This window comes from Coregonus clupeaformis, chromosome 17, assembly GCF_020615455.1.
Source record: "Coregonus clupeaformis isolate EN_2021a chromosome 17, ASM2061545v1, whole genome shotgun sequence".
In the NCBI taxonomy this organism is placed as follows: Eukaryota; Metazoa; Chordata; class Actinopteri; order Salmoniformes; family Salmonidae; genus Coregonus; species Coregonus clupeaformis.
Window position 1 is genome coordinate 2,953,989 of NC_059208.1, and position 20,733 is coordinate 2,974,721.

The 20,733-nt window shown below is 41.8% G+C and overlaps 1 protein-coding gene across 1 annotated transcript in view; it reads right to left on the reverse strand.

The window, feature by feature from the left end:
- Window positions 1-20,733, reverse strand: part of LOC121558609 (2-oxoisovalerate dehydrogenase subunit beta, mitochondrial) — an 89,867-nt gene that overhangs the window by 65,845 nt on the left and 3,289 nt on the right. The window contains exons 2-6 of the mRNA XM_041871995.2: window positions 16,491-16,568; window positions 16,275-16,343; window positions 13,554-13,687; window positions 6,727-6,882; window positions 4,113-4,221 (exon numbers count right to left, since the gene is read on the reverse strand). Of these exons, the coding sequence (XP_041727929.1) occupies window positions 4,113-4,221; window positions 6,727-6,882; window positions 13,554-13,687; window positions 16,275-16,343; window positions 16,491-16,568 (546 nt within the window). The remainder of the gene's footprint in view (window positions 1-4,112; window positions 4,222-6,726; window positions 6,883-13,553; window positions 13,688-16,274; window positions 16,344-16,490; window positions 16,569-20,733) is intronic.

Sequence of the window (20,733 nt, forward strand, 5' to 3'; positions counted from 1 at the left end):
GTGAACAACAACGCCCAGGCCTCTACTTCCGGTCTATACTTACTATCTACACCTTATGGACAGAGTTAATTTTACAATAATTCTATATATATATATATATATATATATATATATTTTTTTTTGCTCCTGAACTTCTTCTACTCTCAACCTCTCCGATCATTTTCATGATGTCCATCCGGTTTGCTTCTAAATGCCATATCTTTCTAACTGTGCTCTTTCCCAAAAGCTCCCAACATACAACCTATATACTTATTATGGACACAGTATGCTTACATTATTAGCTATCTTTGTTATTATTTGTTGTTATTTGTTATTAGTCCCATCCTTCAACTCTATTCAATACCTCCCATCTATCTCTTAACACCATCCATATAGGATTTCTATTTGCCATATATATTTCAACCGTACTGTGATGTTTCACAAAAGTTCCGAACCTTTCTATTCTCATTGCTTCTACAGATTGTGAATTAAAAATAAACATTTTTGCTAAAAGTATTATTATATTATTGATTGATTGACTATGACTTTTCAGATCACCCAGTAATGCTATCTGCAAGGTTAGTTCCAGGTAAATATTGCAATCCTTTAGCCATTCCTGGACCTGTGTCCAAAAACAAGCTACAAATGGACAGAACCAAAACAAATGATCTAATGATTCTGTCTCTTCACAGCAAAATATGCAGAGCTGGGAAGATTGTATCCCCCATATAAATAACATTCTATTGGTAGCAAGAATTTTATATAATAATTTAAAATTGAAAGATTCTAATTTTTGAATCCGGTGTCGTTTTGCGTGTCAGTTCATAAACACTATGCCATGGGATCGGTACGTCAAAGATCTCTTCCCAACTATTTTGCAATCTATATGGGACGGCTGTCAATCCTTTGGTCCTTAAGTGAAACTGATATACTTTTTTTATTTATCACAGTTTTCCTTAACCAATTATGTTCTTTAATGCAAGGCCGACAGACAAGTTCCTTACTTTCTCCCCCCTTCAACTTTCCTCTTCCACTTTTGCGGTAAGGCTGCAATTATTTGGTTGTAATTTTGGGTAGAGCAGACATTTCCATATGTTTTTGTTAGCTGCATGTGCGACATAACTCCACCAGTCCTACCGATGATATCATTTACGAAGATTATAACTTTTTTAAACATTCTGTCAAAAAATAAAGGTTTTTTGTCAATTAGTATATTTGAATTTAACCACAATATTTGTTGCATTATTTGTTCTGTCGTTTCTGGAGGATTAAATTGAAATTGCAACCAACTTTCTATGGCTTGTTTTAGAAATAGTGACATTTGGGAGATTATTTCCTTTTCAAATAACTGAAAGTGAGAGGTTGTAATCTGAATAAAGGGAAAAAGGCCTTTCTTGAACAGTGGGTGAGACAATCTTACTAATTTGCTTGAGAACCAGTTCGGATTTAAGTATAACTTTTGGATGACTGAAGATTTTAGTGATAGGTCTAATGCTTTAATATTTAATAATTTCTGTCCTCCGAATTCATATTCATTATATAAATATGCGCTTTTAATTTTGTCTGGCTTGCCGTTCCAAATAAAATTGAATATTTTTTTCTCATATAATTTAAAAAACTGTTTGCTAGGCGTAGGCAAGACCATAAGCAAATAGGTAAACTGGGATAATACTAAAGAGTTAATCAGGGTGATTTTTCCACAAATTGACAGGTATTTTCCTTTCCATGGTAGTAAAATGTTATCTATTTTTGCTAACTTTCTATAAAAATTTATTGAAGTGAGATCATTTATTTCCTTTGGGATATGTATTCAGAGTATATCCACATCACCATCAGACCATTTTATTGGTAAACTACATGGTAATGTAACATTTTTATTTTTTAGTGATCCAATACGTAATATAGTACATTTGTCATAATTTGGTTTTAATCCAGAGAGGTTAGAAAATGTATCTAGATCCTCTATGAGGCTGTGGAGGGATTCTAGTTGTGGATCTAAAAGAAAACATGAATCATCTGCGTACAATGACACCTTTGTTTTTAAGCCCTGTATTTCTAATCCTCTGATATTATTATTGGATCTGATTTTAATATTGCACACATTATTTACAACTATGTTCCCGCCCTCCGACAATCCGCTCAAGGAAAACCCCCTGCACTAGAGCCAATAATACACTTCAGACTTGCATAGAAATGGCAGAGATGCGAAATGAGTCAACACTGCCACATATCCTATATTCTACAATTTGGAAGCATACACTCACGCTAAGTAAACTGCACATTGATGACAGCATACCTCTCCGCATTTAACAGAATGCTAGGGGGCCGGACACCCTTCTGACACTCCAGGTCTCACACTACTCAGTCTCCTTCAAGAAATTGCAGAGAGAGGAGCAAGCTCCTTCACCTTTGCCCTGCCCAACACAACTGGACTCCTCCATATTGCTGTGGACTTGTGGGATGGTGTGCGTGCAACAAATGAGTTGTGTGACATGTGTATATTTAAAAGCAAAAAGGCACGAGGGGGTGTGGTATATAGCCAATATACCACGGCTAAATGTTGTTCTTAGGATACAGCCCTTAGCTGTGGTATATTGGCCATATACCACAAACCCCAGAGGTGCCTTATTGCTATTATAAACTGGTTACCAACGTAATTAGAACAGTAAGAATAAATATTTTGTCAAACCCGTGGTATACGGTCTGATATACCAAGGCTTTCAGCCAATCAGCATTCAGGGCTCGAACCACCCAGTTTATAATGTTCTTCATAGTTAGTAGTATAACTATTGTGCCTCTCTCTGTTTACTTTGTTACGTAATCTAGGGTTGGGCGATGTCAACCTTTGTCCTATCGTGACTATGTACATGATATACGATGGTATTGTACCCTATTGTACCCCCCCAAATTTTGTTTTTATTCATGGTTAACAAAAACTCAGCTAAAACCACCGTTGGGCTATAGCGCGAAATCACATGCTACAACTAGACGGATCATGACGAAAGATAATATTGATGAAAGCCTGGGCAACAGAGGCTAATAAGTGCAGGGAAATATTTTCGAATATTCATTTCTGGTGGAGCTTCATCATGGAACCGGTTTGTTTGTGTGTGTCTGTGTGTGTCGTCTGTCTGTGTCTGTGTCTGTGTGTGGCGCATGCCATGATGGAGAAAAGTGTTACACAGGCTGTCCTGCCGTATTAAATTCTGTGAGCTGTTCCACGCGACTACCAGTTGAGAGCTGCATGCTCTTCCTACCTGACAGATGATTCCGCTAGGCTGTGTGTGCATGCGTCTCATAATAAATCTACATAATTAACTAACAGCTTCGGGAATTTGTCTGTTTTTTCATCAATTTTATAGATTGAAAATAGCATTATTACAATAGATGATTGACTGGCCCGGACGGCCTCCAAACCCTTCCCGGGCCAGCGGGCAGCCCAGTTTGTCGAGCCCTGTATGGTAAGGGGAGATTTGATTAAACACAGCTTAACGCAGTCCCAGAAGAGACGGAGGGAAATACTTGTTTGCACTGAGTGGTTTTAATACCTGAGAAGAAAAAGAAAGTTCTGGGCACGATCACTTTCTAATGCCTTAATCAAAACAGTCTCAACGGTCAGCTTGAGTATCTCACAACTTCATTTATTTGACTCATCACCCAAAGCTAGCAATGTGTGGAAATTATAGGCTTTGTTGAGAGGGATAATAAGAGGCCGTCCAGTTGTGAAGGCCGTCTATCCCTGCTCTAAATGCCTAAAAAAACGATGTAGGTCTGAGGCAGGTGCCCGAGGCAGCATGCAGCCAGTCCTGCCAGGGCCAGAGAGGACCGCCAGCCAGACGACAGGACACAGGGCAGGCCAGAGGCTGTCAGCAGTTTACAGCTCATTTGGACCAGCTGATTCACACTTGCGATTTAATCTGGTGAACTCACTCACACTCAGTACAGAGCCAAGTGGCCAGGGCATAGTTTGTTTGCCATCTGTCACCAAGGAGACAAAAAGGCTGACAGAAGGCCATTGAGAATGCTTGAGGAAACTGAGCATAGACTTGTTGTTGTAAACACACTTCACCACCACACACCTTGCCTACAAACACACATCACATCACCTGGGTCAGATCGGCTCTTTCACTCACCCGCTGCTCTGTAGAGGATCTTGGGCTCGAAGAATATGCATGGGTTCTGATCTGCGATGCACGACAGCAGCAGTCCCTTACACTGGACCGGACCTCTGGGTATTACAACCTGGAGTGAAATAAATACATCGTAAATGCATAGAGAGTACAATATTACCCATTCACACTATTGTGCCAACCTAAACCGTACTTGCTCTGACATTTTCTTATAACGTTGTCCTTTTTCAGCACGGTTCCAGCAACTATTAAGGCAGTGTACCCAGGACAACAGTACAGCTTGCCTTGACTTAGTAGTGCAAATAGGGTGTATCTGTACCAACACAGACCATAATATTCAACTGGTACGCACACAAACAACCCAGATCCAAACAATGTGCAATTGGGTGGAAAGCAGATGCCGGCATCCTCTACAGTGCCTTCGGAAAGTATTAAATAGTATTTTTTCCTCGTCAATCTACACACAATACCCCATAATGATTAAGCAAAAACTGGTTTTTAGACATTTTTGCAAATTTCTTAAATAAAAAACTGAAAAACATGACATTTACATAAGTATTCAGACCCTTTACTCAGTACTTTGTTGAAGCAACTTTGGCAGCGATTACAGCCTTGAGTCTTCTTGGGTATGACGCTACAAGCTTGGCACACCTGTATTTGGGGAGTTTCTCCCATTCTTCTCTGCAGATCCTCTCAAGCTCTGTCAGGTAGGATGGGGAGTGTCACTGCACAGCTATTTTCAGGTCTCTCCAGAGATGTTCGCTTGGGTTCAAGTCCGGGCTCTGGCTGGGCCACTCAAGGACATTCAGAGACTTGTCCCGAAGCCACTCCTGCGTTGTCTTGGCTGTGTGCTTAGGGTCGTTGTCCTGTTGGAAGGTGAACCATCGCCCCAGTGTGAGGTCCTGAGTGCTCTGGAGCAGGTTTTCATCAAGGATCTCTCTGTACTTTTCTCCATTCATCTTTGGCTCGATCCTGACTAGTCTCCCAGTCCCTGCCGCTGAAAAACATCCCCACAGCATGATGCTGCCACCACCATGCTTCACCATACGGATGGTGCCAGGTTTCCTCAAGATATGATGCTTGGCATTCAGGCCAAATAGTTCAATCTTGGTCTCATCAGACCAGACAATCTTGTTTCCCATGGTCTGAGAGTCTTTAGGTTCCTTTTGGCAAACTCCAAGCCGGCTGTCATGTGCCTTTTACTGAGGAGTGGCTTCCGTCTGGCCACTCTACCATAAAGGCCTGATTGGTGGAGTGCTGCAGAGATGGTTGACCTTCTGGAAGGTTCTCCCATCTCCACAGAGAAACTCTGCAGCTCTGTTAGAGTGACCATCGGGTTCTTGGTCACCTCCCTGACCAAGGCCCTTCACCCCTGATTGTTCTGTTTGGCCGGGCGGCCAGCTATAGGAAGAGTTTTGGTGGTTCTAAACTTCTTCCATTTAAGAATGATGGCGGCCACTGTGTTCTTGGGGACCTTCAATGCTGCTGAAATATTTTGGTACCCTTCCCCAGATCTGTGCCTCGACACAATCCAGTCTTGGAGCTCTACGGACAATTCCTTCGACCTCATGGCTTGTTTTCTGCTCTGACATGCACTGTCAACTGTGGGACCTTGGAAACAGGATGCACCTGAGCTCAATTTCGAGTCTCATAGCAAAGGGTCTGAATACTTACGTAAATAAGGTATTTCGGTTTTTTGTTTTTAATACATTTGCAAAAATGTCTAAAAACCAGTTTTTGCTATGTCATTATGGGGTATTGTGTATAGATTGCTGAGGATTTTTATTTTTCAATCCATTTTAGAATAAGGCTGTAACATAACAAAATCTGGAAAAGCTCAGCTAGACATTTGAGCCTTCTCTAACCCCCTGGCGCTGTCTATAGTTATCGGTCATGGCGTAGCAAAAAGACAGTGTTTATTACCTTGACCTTTGAAAAAGACAACAGAGGATGTTTACTGTATTGACTATGGCTGTAAAGAGCTAACTGGTGCTGTGGTGCTTGGCTGCGTAGGAGAACTTTAGACTTGTATTCCTATCATGATGGGGTGAATCATATTTGACATTTTTAGCACACACTCGTTTCCCTCCAAGCGTACGTTCGTTAAATGCCAGCTTAATCACGCTCACAGATCAGCCGGTTGAACCCCAGATGACCACGCACGGCGTACAGTGAGTCAGGTATTTGAGAGTCCGTGTGCTTAATTTACCTTTCATTTCTACAGATGTAAAGCAATATGCAGCAGCCAGCAGGGTTTGGAAATGAAGGGAGTGGGTGCATGAATAGGTCAACAGCAATTTGAGGTAGATCTTTTTTTTACCTTTCTACACCCATCAAATCAACAATCCAAACAGTCCAGTAGGTGTTTTAGCAAGGTGCATAAACTTTGAGATCGACTATACCAAAATATGTGTAATAAGTGCAGTGAAGTGAAGAGAGAGGTTGGCTAACTGATACAGGGAGACAGATATGTGTGCCTTACACCATAAAGCCAGGCTCATTAAGGAAGGGGCAAGCAGTGCAGAAGTAAATAGGTTATAAGGTGCTTTGAGAGTACAGGTGAGGTGGAGAAGTGAGTGGAGGGAGAGAGGGAAGGCAATAGGGATGAGTGTCAAACCTTGATGCCTGGGCAGTGGGCGAAGAAGGCCTCTGGACTCTGGGAGTGGTAGAGCGAGCCATGGCCCACGCAGCCCCACGGCGCCCGGATGGTGAGGTTCCCGCAGTCAAACAGGTTGCCGGAGCGATAGCGGTACTTGGCAGCTTCGTTTACAATCTGAGGACAGACAGGGACACATAAATAATAACGTCACCACTCATCAAGTTGGTCAGTCACAGCTAGACATTCATAACAATACCTCCGTCTCCCACAACAGAAAGACTACGACCTCACATGACTGTGTGGGCTCGGCCCTCATTTACGTGCTCTCTGTCACCTTCGGCTGCATGACAAATTGCTCAGCAAAACACAATGCCAGAGGACCAGTACACCCTACCCCCCTCCGAGGGGGCCAAACTGTATCCCTCTCCAACAGAAACCAGAGAATTGACTACAGAAATGTGTGTTAGATACCAAAAATGGCTGCAATAGTGTTATTCTATATAAAAAAACTTGTCTTCTGAATAGATCTCCGAAGTATGGATGTATGATCTCTATGGTTACTTGAAGTTGTTCAGAGTGAACTCTGTCGACACTGTATGAAATTGTCCTACCCAGCCCACCCCCTCAGGTCATCACATGTAGATGTGACCCGCTTCCTAGAGGATGTTGGCTGGTTTGACCTGAGTTCTTAGTTTTACTACCTTTGGTTGAGTCTGTGGATTGGTCAACAATATATTTTTGAATAGATCTGGTACAAAATGGGATGAAGGTCTGTTGTTTTCGCTCTTCTCCTGTATCCTGCCTATGGAATAAGGTTGTATGGACATTTTTATTTTGTGAGCTACCCAGGCCTATGCCCTGAGTAGGTCTGATTAGTTCATGCTTTGTTTTGTAAGTTAATTAACCTTAGGATGTACACTATTGGTCAAAAGTTTGAACACCTACTCAGTCAAGGGTTTTTCTTTACTTTTACTATTTTCTACATTGCAGAATAATAGTGAAGACATCAAAACTATGAAAAAACACATATGGAATCATGTAGCAACCAAAAAAAATCTAAATATATTTTATATTTGAGATCCATCAAATAGCCACCCTTTGCCTTGATGACAGCTTTGCACACTCTTGGCATTCTCTCAACCAGCTTCACCTGGAATGCTTTTCCAACAGTCTTGAAGGAGTTCCCACATATGGTTAGCATTTGTTGGCCGCTTTTCCTTCACTCTGCGGTCCAACTCATCCCAAACCATCTCAATTTGGTTGAGGTCGGGGGATTGTGGAGGCCAGGTCATCTGATGCAGCAATCCATCACTCTCCTTCTTTGTAAAACAGCCCTTACACAGCCTGGAGGTGTGGGGTCATTGTCCTGTTGAAAAACAAATGATAGTGGGACTAAGCCCAAACCAGATGGGATGGTGTATCGCTGCAGAATGCTGTGGTAGCCATGCTGGTTAAGTGTGCCTTGAATTCTAAATAAATCACAGACAGTGTCACCAGCAAAGCACCCCCACACCATAACACCTCCTCCTCCATGCTTTACGGTGGGAAATACACATGCGGAGATCATCCGTTCACCCAAACCGCGTCTCACAAAGACATGGCGGTTGGAACCAAAAATCTCAAATTTGTACTCCAGACCAAAGGACAAATTTCCACCGGTCTAATGTCCATTGCTCGTGTTTCTTGGCCCAAGCAAGTCTCTTCTTCTTATTGGTGTCCTTTAGTAGTGGTTTCTTTGCAGCAATTCCACCATGAAGGCCTGATTCACACAGTCCCCTCTGAACAGTTGATGTTGTCTGTTACTTGAACGCTGAAGCATTTATTTGGGCTGCAATTTCTGAGGGTCGTAACTCTAATGAACCTATCCTCTGCAGCAGAGGTAACTCTGGGTCTTCCTTTCCTGTGGCGGTCCTCATGAGAGCCAGTTTCATCATAGCGCTTGATGGTTTTTGCGACTGCACTTGAAGAAACTTTCAAAGTTCTTGAAATGTTCCGCATTGACTGACCTTCATGTCTTAAAGTAATGATGGACTGTCATTTATCTTTGCTTATTTCAGCTGTTCTTGCCATAATATGGACTTGGTCTTTTACCAAATAGAGCCATCTTCTGTATACCTTGTGACAACACAACTGATTGGCTCAAAAGCATTAAGAAGGAAATAAATTCCACAAATTAACTTAAGGCACACCTGTTAATTGAAATGCATTCCATTCATGAAGCTGGTTGAGAGAATGCCAAGAGTGTGCAAAGCTGTCATCAAGGCAAAGGGTGGCTATTTGAAGAATCTCAAATATATTTTGATTTGTTAAACACTGTTTTGGTTACTACATGATTCCATATGTGTTATTTCATAGTTGTGATGTCTTCACTATTATTCTACAATGTAGAAAATAGTAAAAATAAAGAAAAACCCTTGAATGAGTAGGTGTTCTAAAACTTTTGACCAGTAGTGTATATGCCTAGAATTATGCTTTATTAATGTCAGTATTGCCTTGTAACTTAAGCTGTATGCCTTGTATGTGAATCCATTCATTTCAAAGTTATTAAATAATACTTGCTTTGATGTTTGCTTCTCATGACCATTCCTTGATCTTAGTCAGCTAAGCACATAATACTTGATTTCACATGGTTTTACTATAATGTTAAATGGAGTCAGATAAACATTTTAATAGGCCAATTGCATAGTCTTATTACGGGTCGCAGTTGAGGTATACAGTGGGGAAAAAAAGTATTTAGTCAGCCACCAATTGTGCATGTTCTCCCACTTAAAAAGATGAGAGAGGCCTGTAATTTTCATCATTGGTAAAAACTCAACTCGTCGTGTTTGGAGGACAAAGAATGCTGAGTTGCATCCAAAGAACACCATACCTACTGTGAAGCATGGGGGTGGAAACATCATGCTTTGGGGCTGTTTTTCTGCAAAGGGACCAGGACGACTGATCCGTGTAAAGGAAAGAATGAATGGGGCCATGTATCGTGAGATTTTGAGTGAAAACCTCCTTCCATCAGCAAGGGCATTGAAGATGAAACGTGGCTGGGTCTTTCAGCATGACAATGATCCCAAACACACCGCCCGGGCAACGAAGGAGTGGCTTCGTAAGAAGCATTTCAAGGTCCTGGAGTGGCCTAGCCAGTCTCCAGATCTCAACCCCATAGAAAATCTTTGAAGGGAGTTGAAAGTCTGTGTTGCCCTAGCGACAGCCCCAAAACATCACTGCTCTAGAGGAGATCTGCATGGAGGAATGGGCCAAAATACCAGCAACAGTGTGTGAAAACCTTGTGAAGACTTACAGAAAACGTTTGACCTGTGTCATTGCCAACAAAGGGTATATAACAAAGTATTGAGAAACTTTTGTTATTGACCAAATACTTATTTTCCACCATAATTTGCAAATAAATTCATAAAAAATCCTACAATGTGATTTTCTGGAGAAAAAAAATCTCATTTTGTCTGTCATAGTTGACGTGTACCTATGATGAAAATTACAGGCCTCTTAAGTGGGAGAACTTGCACAATTGGTGGCTGACTAAATACTTGTTTCCCCCCACTGTGTATATATATATATATATGAAAGACCACATTTACGTAAGTATTCAGACCCTTTTACTCAGTACTTTGTTGAAGCACCTTTGGCAGCGATTACAGCCTTGAGGCTTCTTGGGTATGACGCTTCAAGCTTGGCACACCTGTATTTGGGGAGTTTCTCCCATTCTTCTCTGCAGATCCTCTCAAGCTCTGGAATGCACTGTAAATACTTATATTAAATATTACCACACTACAACTGACCTTACCCACCACAAAAAACGATTAAAGACCACAGCTTGAGTTTTTTTTTTAGGTCTGTGGTTACTATATTCAAGCATACTTCATACTTGCCAATACATACTCCTGAGTGGCGCAGTGGTCTAAGGCACTGCATCGCAGTGCAAACTGTGCCACTAGAGATCCTGGTTCGAATCCAGGCTCTGTCGCAGCCGGCCGCGACCGGGAGACTCATGGGCGGCGCACAATTGGCCCAGCGTCGTCCAGGGTAGGGGAGGGAATGGCCGGCAGGGATGTAGCTCAGTTGATAGAGCATGGCGTTTGCAACGCCAGGGTTGTGGGTTCGATTCCCAGTATAAAAAAATATATATATGTATTCACTAACTGTAAGTTGCTCTGGATAAGAGCGTCTGCAAAATGACTAAAAATGTAAATGTAAAATACATTCCAACTATCATAAAAACAGGTGAAAATCTCCAAGTCCCTAGGAACCTGATTTCAGAACTATTTTCCCCTACGTATTCATGGTTGACAGAACCTGACCCTTCCACTGGTGGTGTCCAAGGCTCTATTTCCTCCAATATTCAGGTAGACAATTCTTTCTTGGTTTTAAGCATCTCTGAGGGCCATTTTGGACTCCCTCGTTTTAATTGAGAGTACAGAGAGAGAGGAGAGGAGAGTGTGTGTGTGAGTGACTCAACGCGCCAGGCTATGTCAATGCCATTGTGCTCTGTAGCAATATGGCAGCGGTCTGAAATATTTCCCCATTATCAACATTTAGCTGTTTTCGGTTGCCTTGACATGGGAGGGAAATTCATTCGTCTTTAGGGTGTCGACCTGCTGCCGGGAAACGAATGCCAACATAACAGACAAGGCCGGATAGCGAAGCCGCTCACTTTCCAGGTCAGTACATTAAAGCCCCATTGCTATCTTCTGAGGTAGACTCGCTACGCTAGTGTTTTCATTTTACAGTGAGGGAGGCATAGTTTGGGCAGATTTCCAGTGTCAATTTCCGGTCTTTCAAACAACAGAGCAGAAATGCGTCAGCAGATAGCGTTAAAAGCTAGTGTCTGGTTGGCATCTGGCCAAATTGCACCTCAATTATAATGTTTTACTTTTTTTGACAGTGTTTAATTACAACTTCATTGTGTGGAGGCCTAATCACTTACAGTGAGGGAAAAAAGTATTTGATCCCCTGCTGATTTTGTATGTTTGCCCACTGACAAAGAAATGATCAGTCTATAATTTTAATGGCAGGTTTATTTGAACAGCGAGAGACAGAATAACAACAAAACAATCCAGAAAAATGCATGTTAGAAATTTTATAAATTGATTTGCATTTTAAATGAGGGAAATAAGTATTTGACCCCCTCTCAATCAGAAAGATTTCTGGCTCCCATGTGTCTTTTATACAGGTAACGAGCTGAGATTAGAAGCACACTCTTAAAGGGAGTGCTCCTAATCTCAGCTTGTTACCTGTATAAAAAGACACCTGTCCACAGAAGCAATCAATCAATCAGATTCCAAACTCTCCACCATGGCCAAGATCAAAGAGCACTCCAAGGATGTCAGGGACAAGATTGTAGACCTACACAAGGCTGGAATGGGCTACAAGACCATCGCCAAGCAGCTTGGTGAGAAGGTGACAACAGTTGGTGCGATTATTGGCAAATGGAAGAAACACAAAAGAACTGTCAATCTTCCTCGGCCTGGGGCTCCATGCCAGATCTCACCTCGTGGAGTTGCAATGATCATGAGAACGGTGAGGAATCAGCCCAGAACTACATGGGAGGATCTTGTCAATGATCTCAAGGCAGCTGGGACCAACTCACCAAGCAAAACAATTGGTAACACACTACGCCGTGAAGGACTAAATCCTGCAGCGCCCGCAAGGTCCCCCTGCTCAAGAAAGCACATATACATGCCTGTCTGAAGTTTGCCAATGAACATCTGAATGATTCTGAGGAGAACTGGGTGAAAGTGTTGTGGTCAGATGAGACCAAAATCGAGCTCTTTGGCATCAACTCAAATCGCCGTGTTTGGAGGAGGAGGAATGCTGCCTATGAGCCCAAGAACACCATCCCCACCGTCAAACATGGAGGTGGAAACATTATGCTTTGGGGGTGTTTTTCTGCAAAGGGGACAGGACAACTTCACCGCATCAAAGGGACGATGGACAGGGCCATGTACCGTCAAATCTTGGGTGAGAACCTCCTTCCCTCAGCCAGAGCTTTGAAAATGGTTCGTGGATGGGTATTCCAGCATGACAATGGCCCAAAACACACGGCCAAGGCAACAAAGGAGTGGCTCAAGAAGAAACACATTAAGGTCATGGAGTTGCCTAGCCAGTCTCCAGACTTAATCCCATAGAAAATCTGTGGAGGGAGCTGAAGGTTCGAGTTGCCAAACGTCAGCCTCGAAACCTTAATGACTTGGAAAAGATCTGCAAAGAGGAGTGGAACAAAATCCCTCCTGAGATGTGTGCAAACCTGGTGGCCAACTACAAGAAACGTCTGACCTCTGTGATTGCCAACAAGGGTTTTGCCACCAAGTACTAAGTCATGTTTTGCAGAGGGGTCAAATACTTATTTCCCTCATTAAAATGCAAATCAATTTATAACATTTCTGACATGCGTTTTTCTGGATTTTGTTGTTGTTATTCTGTCTCTCACTGTTCAAATAAACCTACCATTAAAATTATAGACTGATAATTTCTTTGTCAGTGGGCAAACGTACAAAATCAGCAGGGGATCAAATACTTTTTTCCCCTCACTGTATGAGCAGAGAACTCACTGGGTTAAATATGATATTTACACTAATTACACAATATTGACATTGATGCAAATGAGGCAGGTGTTTGTTGGTGGTTTAAAACATATGTGCATGAGTGAAGCAGAAATGGGAAATGGATCCCAGTAGTCCCTGATCAAATCTGTTCCCGTCACACGAGAGGCTGGGCTATGATGACAACAAATAAAACCATCTGCGTAATCAAACAGGCAAACAAGTGACTGAGAAATTACACAGTTTATAGAAATAGCCATAATTCTTTATGCACAGAGCGCAGACAGACTGGCTCACCTGGTCGAAGGCAGGGTAAATGTAGTCGGCAAACTGGATCTCAGCGATGGCCGTGGCACCGGCAACCGCCGCACCGATTCCAAATCCCACAATGCCTTGCTCACACAGAGGAGTGTTGAAGACACGGTCTTTACCTGGAGAGAGAGAGAGAGGATGGGAGAGGGTTACTCAGTTATCTACCAAGGGGGCTGATAACGACAAATAAGAGCACACCCATTTCAACCAAAGGAGGGAGTTTGTGCTGTGCATTGCTGACTAATGACTTCAAAAACATCCACTCATTCATTTTCAATTAGGGATGAAATCCAAGCAAAATACAGTGTAATAGGACCAGGGCACATGATGGATGACAGGGTTTGTCAGTCGCCCCCCCTACCCAACACTTGCTTCATAATCATTGCAGTGTCTCCTTAAAATACCATCCGGACTTAAAATAAGTTAAGTGACAGTCGGAGAGACAGGACTCCTCCTCAACTGGAGCAAAGTAGGCTGTGATGCACTAAAAAGTCTGAATAATAAACACAAAAACTATTTTTCCATCCTCCACTCTATTATCTTGACAGCGAGCCGCAGGACTGGGGACTCTACATTTGGGGAGGAATGTTATTTTGGTTCTCTTGCTTTGTTTAATTGCCAAGAAGCAAGTATTTTCTTTCTTTGATCCCTCCAAACCTCGTTTCTGTCCCGTCTAGGGAGACCTGACCTCAAGTGCCCTTCTCTCACCACAGACCGGACACCATTAGAGCACCACAAGCCCTCAGAAATGTATAATTAGGCCAACCCGTCACAGTCCAATCAGAATCCTGTGTACTGCCAGAGTAAACAACAAATACATCTGGTGGTCAATGAGTGACACACAGTGAGCTCCAAACAGTGACACATTTGTTGTTGTTTTGGCTCTGTACTCCAGAACTTTGGATTTGAAATGATACAATGACTATGATGTTAAAGTGCAGACTGTCAGCTTTAATATGAGGGAATCTTCATCCATATCATGTGAACCGTTTTGAAATTACAGCGCTTTTTACAGTTCCCCTATTTTAGGGGACCACAAATGTACTTTTATGTGTATTAAAGTAGTAGTCAAAAGTTTTGTATTTGATCCTATATTCTTAGCACGCAATGATTACATCAAGCTTGTGACTCTACAAACTTGTTGGATGCATTTTCTGGTTGTTTTTGGTTGTTACAGACTACATATTGTGTCATTTTGGAGTCACTTCTACATTAATGAGGATGCTACCATGAATACGGATAGTCCTGAATGAATTGTGAATAATGATGAGAGAGAATGTTAGACGCACAAATATCAAACCCCCAACACATGCTAACCTCTCACCATTACAATAACAGGGGAGGTTACCATTTTTGGGGGGGTATGATATTTTTGCGTCTGTAAGATTCTCATTCATTAATGTGGAAGTGTTTAGAAACATTCTTATTTACAATAAAAGTGACTCCAAAATGGCACAATACATTATTTACCATTCATTTCGATTGGGCACAAACTAATCTGAAACACAACCAAAACAAACAGCAAATGCATCCAACAAGTTTGTAGAGTCACAAGCTTGATGTAATCATTGCGTGCTAGGAATATGGGACCAGATACTAAACTTTTGACTACTTTAATACACAAGTGAATTTATCCCAATACTTTTGGTACCACAAATATTGTGTCACTGTCCCAATACTTTTGGAGATCACATTAGATGAATATGCACTGCACTTGCACATGTTTGAGGCATCTATCATTAATAATCTATAATCATTCATGATTGACTCATTTTCATTTAGGAGAAATAGAAAGACCGAGGTCGAAGTGGCTAGTAATTTCCAGGTGAACGGCACAGGAGACACTGCCTGTGCGCACGCTACTCAGTGGCGGAGTAATGCATCACTGGGGTGAATGCATCAGTCAGCCACACAAATAGAGATTAGCATACTGCCCATAAACCTGCATGTAGTATAATGGTAAACAGAGAGGGATATATAAAAAAATAAAATCCCTCTCCGCCATCAATCTACCTAGATGAGATTAAAAATAATGATCCCTAGCAGAAGGTCAACACCTCTGACGTCAATGAAAACAAAAAGATAGCACAAAGAGGGAGATGTGCATTGTCTTTTCCAAAACCTAATCATATATTTCCACCTAGCCAGGGGTGAATCACGACTGGTGTCCGCATTATGGAGATGAGGGTAAAGTATTCTACATCATCAGGAGGCAGCACACAAAATATATAATGGCCATTTCAAAACCTGCACATTTGTAGCAGCAGTACACCCACACTAGTTAATCCACTATAAAAAATAATGTTATATTAGGATAATAAGAGGAGGAATTCAACTGTACAATGAATAGCCTAAGAGTACGCATGGGCATAGCTGACAAAAAACAATGTGATTATTATTGAATCAAGTTTCTATAAAAATGTGTATCCTTGCGATCAACCTTTGTAAGCAAGCACAGCTATGTTAGGACTATCACACACACATGCAAACTGACACACACAATTTTGCAGTTTTGACCAATACACACACACACACTGAGTTTTGACCAACAAGGGCACGAAAATGGTTCTCTGCTGCCATCTGGTGGTCTCCCAATGTCATTAACCAGGACATCAGTGGGACAGTATGTTTGTGCTGACATTAGTCAGCACAAACATACTGATATATTTGTCTAAAATGGTAAGGGGAAAGGATTCAGCCTCTTACCATATTTGTCTCTGAGACCCACGGTGCAACGAAATACTCCACCAAAGGCAACGTCTTCCCCAAAGATGACTGAAGGACAGATACATCTCATATTGATTGACACTAATACATAGGCCTAATATTTCTAAATTGCATGTCTTATTTACACATTACATCTTTTAAGATATTGATGAATACATGAACACATAAAATGACAATCCAGACCAGTTTTATTACCTGCGGTGGGGTCGCTGGCGAGAGTGTTGTCCAAGGCACTGGTCACAGACTGAAATAAGTTCATCTTTGTAGTGGGGCCTACAAGAAGTTGGAAGAATTTTATGGAGCGATTAAAGTGCCAACAGAAACTATTTGTATATAGATATTGAATTTGTAATGCAGAGATGGAATCATTTAATTCATAAATGTCACTTGTATTTCATAATTTCAAACTGAATTGAGTGAATATTGCATTCAGACTATAAATTCAATGTAAGTTCATATTCAAATTATATATTTATATATTCAGTTTCAATATGGTAAAAATCGCATTCATTGTATGTGTATCAAGTTTACAAACTATATTTTCTAGTTTTACCAAAGTTTTATATATTCAACTTCTCAGATGCATTCCAGGGTTCTACTCTGACCTTTTTACAAGGAACACGTAAGCGCCTAAGCTAAAAAATGTAGGCACACAAAGGCATTTAGGAGAACAAGGAAAAATATGAGGTAATAAAGATGGAATCCTTCATTTTTCTACGCGCACTGCTGCTCCCTAAATTTTAATTTCAGGTCGCACAGCAAAATATTTGGCGCAAATGCGAGTAAAACGGTCGCACCGTAGCATTCAGATTCAGTTTGCAAATTCAGTTCTCTAAATTCATATTAAAAACCATTGACAACATCCTGGTACTTTACCAGCAAGGAATTGTAGAAGAGAACAGATAGAATCAAACGCTCTGTGTTAAACAGGTTTCTGGCAGTTTCTGAAGCTAATGTTGCCAATTATTTTATACATTGACAAAGTGGACAAACTTAGGCAGGAAATGCCAACAACGAACAGTGAGCCATCATACTCATATATTGAAAGAAAAGCAATGTACGTTTGAATTTTGTTAAGTTAGTGTGGGAGAGGTGGAAAAATATTGTTATCGTTCAATAATGACAAATCTCCTGGCATTGACAACTTTGATGGAAACTGCTGAGGATGGTAGCTCATTCTACAGCCAATCCTATCTTTAATCTGAGCCTAGATGAAAGTATTTGTCCTCAGGCCTGGAGGGAAGCCAAAGTCATTCCGCTACCCAAGAGTGGTAAAGCGGCCTTTACTGGTTCTAACAGCAGACCTATCAGCTTGCTAACAGCTCTTAGCAAACTGTTGGAAAACATTTTGTTTGACCAAATACAATGCAATTTCTCTGTAAACAAATTAACAACTGACTTTCAGCATGCTTCTAGAGAAGGGCACTCAACATGTGCTGCACTGACAAATGACTGATGATTGGTTGAAAGAAATTGACAATAAGGAGATTGTGGGAGCTGTACTGTTAGATTTCATTGCAGCCTTTGATATTATTGACAATAACCTGTTGAGAAAAAGTATGTGTTATGGCTTTTCAACCTCAGCTCTGAATCCATGTTATGGCAATCTAATAGAATTTAGAGGGTTTTCTTTAATGGAAGCTTCTCTAATATCAAACATGTAAAGTGTGGTGTAGCGCAGGGCAGTGCTTGAGGCCCTCTACTCTTTTATATTTTTACCAATGACCTGCCACTGGCATTAAACAAAGCATGTGTGTCCATGTATGCTGCTGATTCAACCATATACGCATCAGTAACCCCAGCTAATGAAGTCACTGAAACCCTTAACAAAGAGTTTCAGCCTGTTTTGGAAAGGGTGACCAGAAATAAACTGGTCCTGAACATTTCTAAAATTAAGAGCATTGTATTTGGCAAAAATAATTCCCTAAATTCTAGACCTCAGCTGAATCTGGTAATGAATGGTGTGGCTGTTGAACAAGTTGAGGAGACTAAATTACTTGCCATTACCTTATATTGTAAACTGTCATGGTCAAAACATAAAGATTCAATGGATGTAAAGATGGGGAGAGGTCTGTCCTTAATAAAGAGATGCTCTGCTTTTTTGATACCACACTCTACAATGCAATTCCTGCAGGCTCTAGTTTTATCTTGTCCAGTCATATGGTCAAGTGCTGCAAAGAAAGACCTAGTTAAGCTGCAGCTGGCCCAGAACAGAGCCGCATGTCTTGCTCTTCATTGTAAATCAAAGGGCAAATATTAATACTATGCATGCCAGTCTCTCTTGCCTAAGAGTTGAGGAAAGACTGACTGCGTCACTTCTTGTTTTTATAAGAAACAATGTGTTGGAAATTCCAAATTGTTTGCAGTCAACTTTCACACAGCACTGACACAGACCACCAGGGGTCTTTTCGCAGTCCCCAGGTCCAGAACATATTCAAGGAAACAAACAGTATTATACAGAGCCGTGAATGCATGGAACTCCATTCCATCTTAGTGAAGCGCAAACCTGGTTTTAAAAAACAAATAAAGCAACACCTCACGGCACAACGCCGCTCCCCATGTGACCTACTTGTTATGTGTATGTACTGACATGTATGTGTAACAGATAGATGCGCACGCACACACACACACACACACGTTAATGTTTTAAAATGTATGTAAATTGTAAAGGCTTTTGTCTGTGATGTATTTTTCGTTACGTGTCGAACGCCACTAAGACTAGCTGTTGCCATTGGCATCGGCTAATGTGGATCCTAATAAATCAAATCAATATGTTGAATTTATTTTCTTCCTATGAATTTGACTCTTGCGTTTGAACCGTTTGGGCTATAAGCTACTATGCTCACAGGACACGTTATAAGGGAGTGTGACAAGAAATGCTATTTGGCCCCCATAACAATTCTTCATGTCACCTGACCATAGCACCGATTCCAATCCAAGTGCCAATGCCGTTTAGCAAACTCTAGGCGTTTACATTTGTTGGATGACATGAAAATCTATATTTTTGGCCACGCACACTAGTGGTGGGTTTGGCATCAAAATAAGGATGCATAAGCAGAAAATAACCCAATACCTACTGTAAAGTATGGTGGTGGATCTTTGATTTTATGGGGCCATTTTGCTTCCACTGGTCCTGGGGCCCTTATTAAGCCCAACGGCATCATGAACTTTACCCAGTACCCTGATATATTTGCCAAAAAACCTGGTTGCCTCTGCCAGGAGGCTGAAACTTGGCCAGAGGTGGATCTTCCAGCAAGATAATAACCCCAAGCCACCCAAAATCCACAACAAAATGGTTAATTGACCACAAAAATCAACATTTAGCCTCCAGACTTGAACCCCATATATCCGCAGAAAGATATGTGGACCCCAATGAGACTGCAACAGAGGTGGTTTGGTGAACCAAGCATGTGATGAGCAACATTATTGCCCGAGACCTGAAGACGTGTTAGTTTGACTGATGGGGTTCTAACCCAGGTCTCCTGTGCACCACACAATGTAACAGGTCTCTAACAAGTTACTCATCATGCAAGCATGGTCCCCGAACCACCTGTGTTACACTTCACCCCCCTTTGACCTCCTCAAGAGACCCACCCAAGTCACAGAACCAATGCCTAGGCCTTAGCACCGCAGGCTAACAAAGTCTTAACCCAGTCCTTCACGTTACCCTTATAATAAGTACCCTTGCCAGAGACATGAAACTAAAGGCGTCAGCATGCTTCAGTTCGGCTGGCGGCTAGCCAAACCGAACGATGTGCTCGCATACTCCCGAGTGGCGCAGCGGTCTAAGTCTTAGTCGCAGTGCTGAGGCGTCACTACAGCCTTGGGTTCGATCCCAGGCTGTGTCACAGCCAGCCGTGACCAGGAGACCCATGAGGCGGCGCACAATTGGCCCAGTGTCGTCCGGGTTAGGGGAAGGTTTGGCCGGCCGGGATTTCCTTGTCTCATCGTGCTCTAGCGACTCCTTGTGGCGGAACGGGCGCCTGCTCGCTGACTTCGGTCGTCAGTTGGACGGTGTTTCCTCTGACACATTGGTGAAGCTGGCTTCCGGGTTAAGCAAGCAGCATGTCAAGAAGCAGTGATGCTTGGCAGGGTTGTGTTTTGGAGGACGCATGGCTCTCGACCTTTGCCTCTCCCGAGTCCGTAGGGGCGTTGCAGCGATGAGACAAGACTAACTACCAATTGGATACCACGAAATTGGGGAGAAAAAGGGCCAAAAAAAACAAGTACATATATAATATTTTATTTTAAATACAATACAAAAAAATAACAGTTGCTTGAAAAACGAGAGAAAAAGAGCAATAGTACTGTTTGTCCATTTTGAGATGCCATAGCCAGTCCTCAAAATAGTCCAAATTAATTAACCCAAGAAATCTGTCATTCGTTTTGATGTTTTTGCAAATGAGATCTTAGTCACGCAATTTTACATCCAACTAAG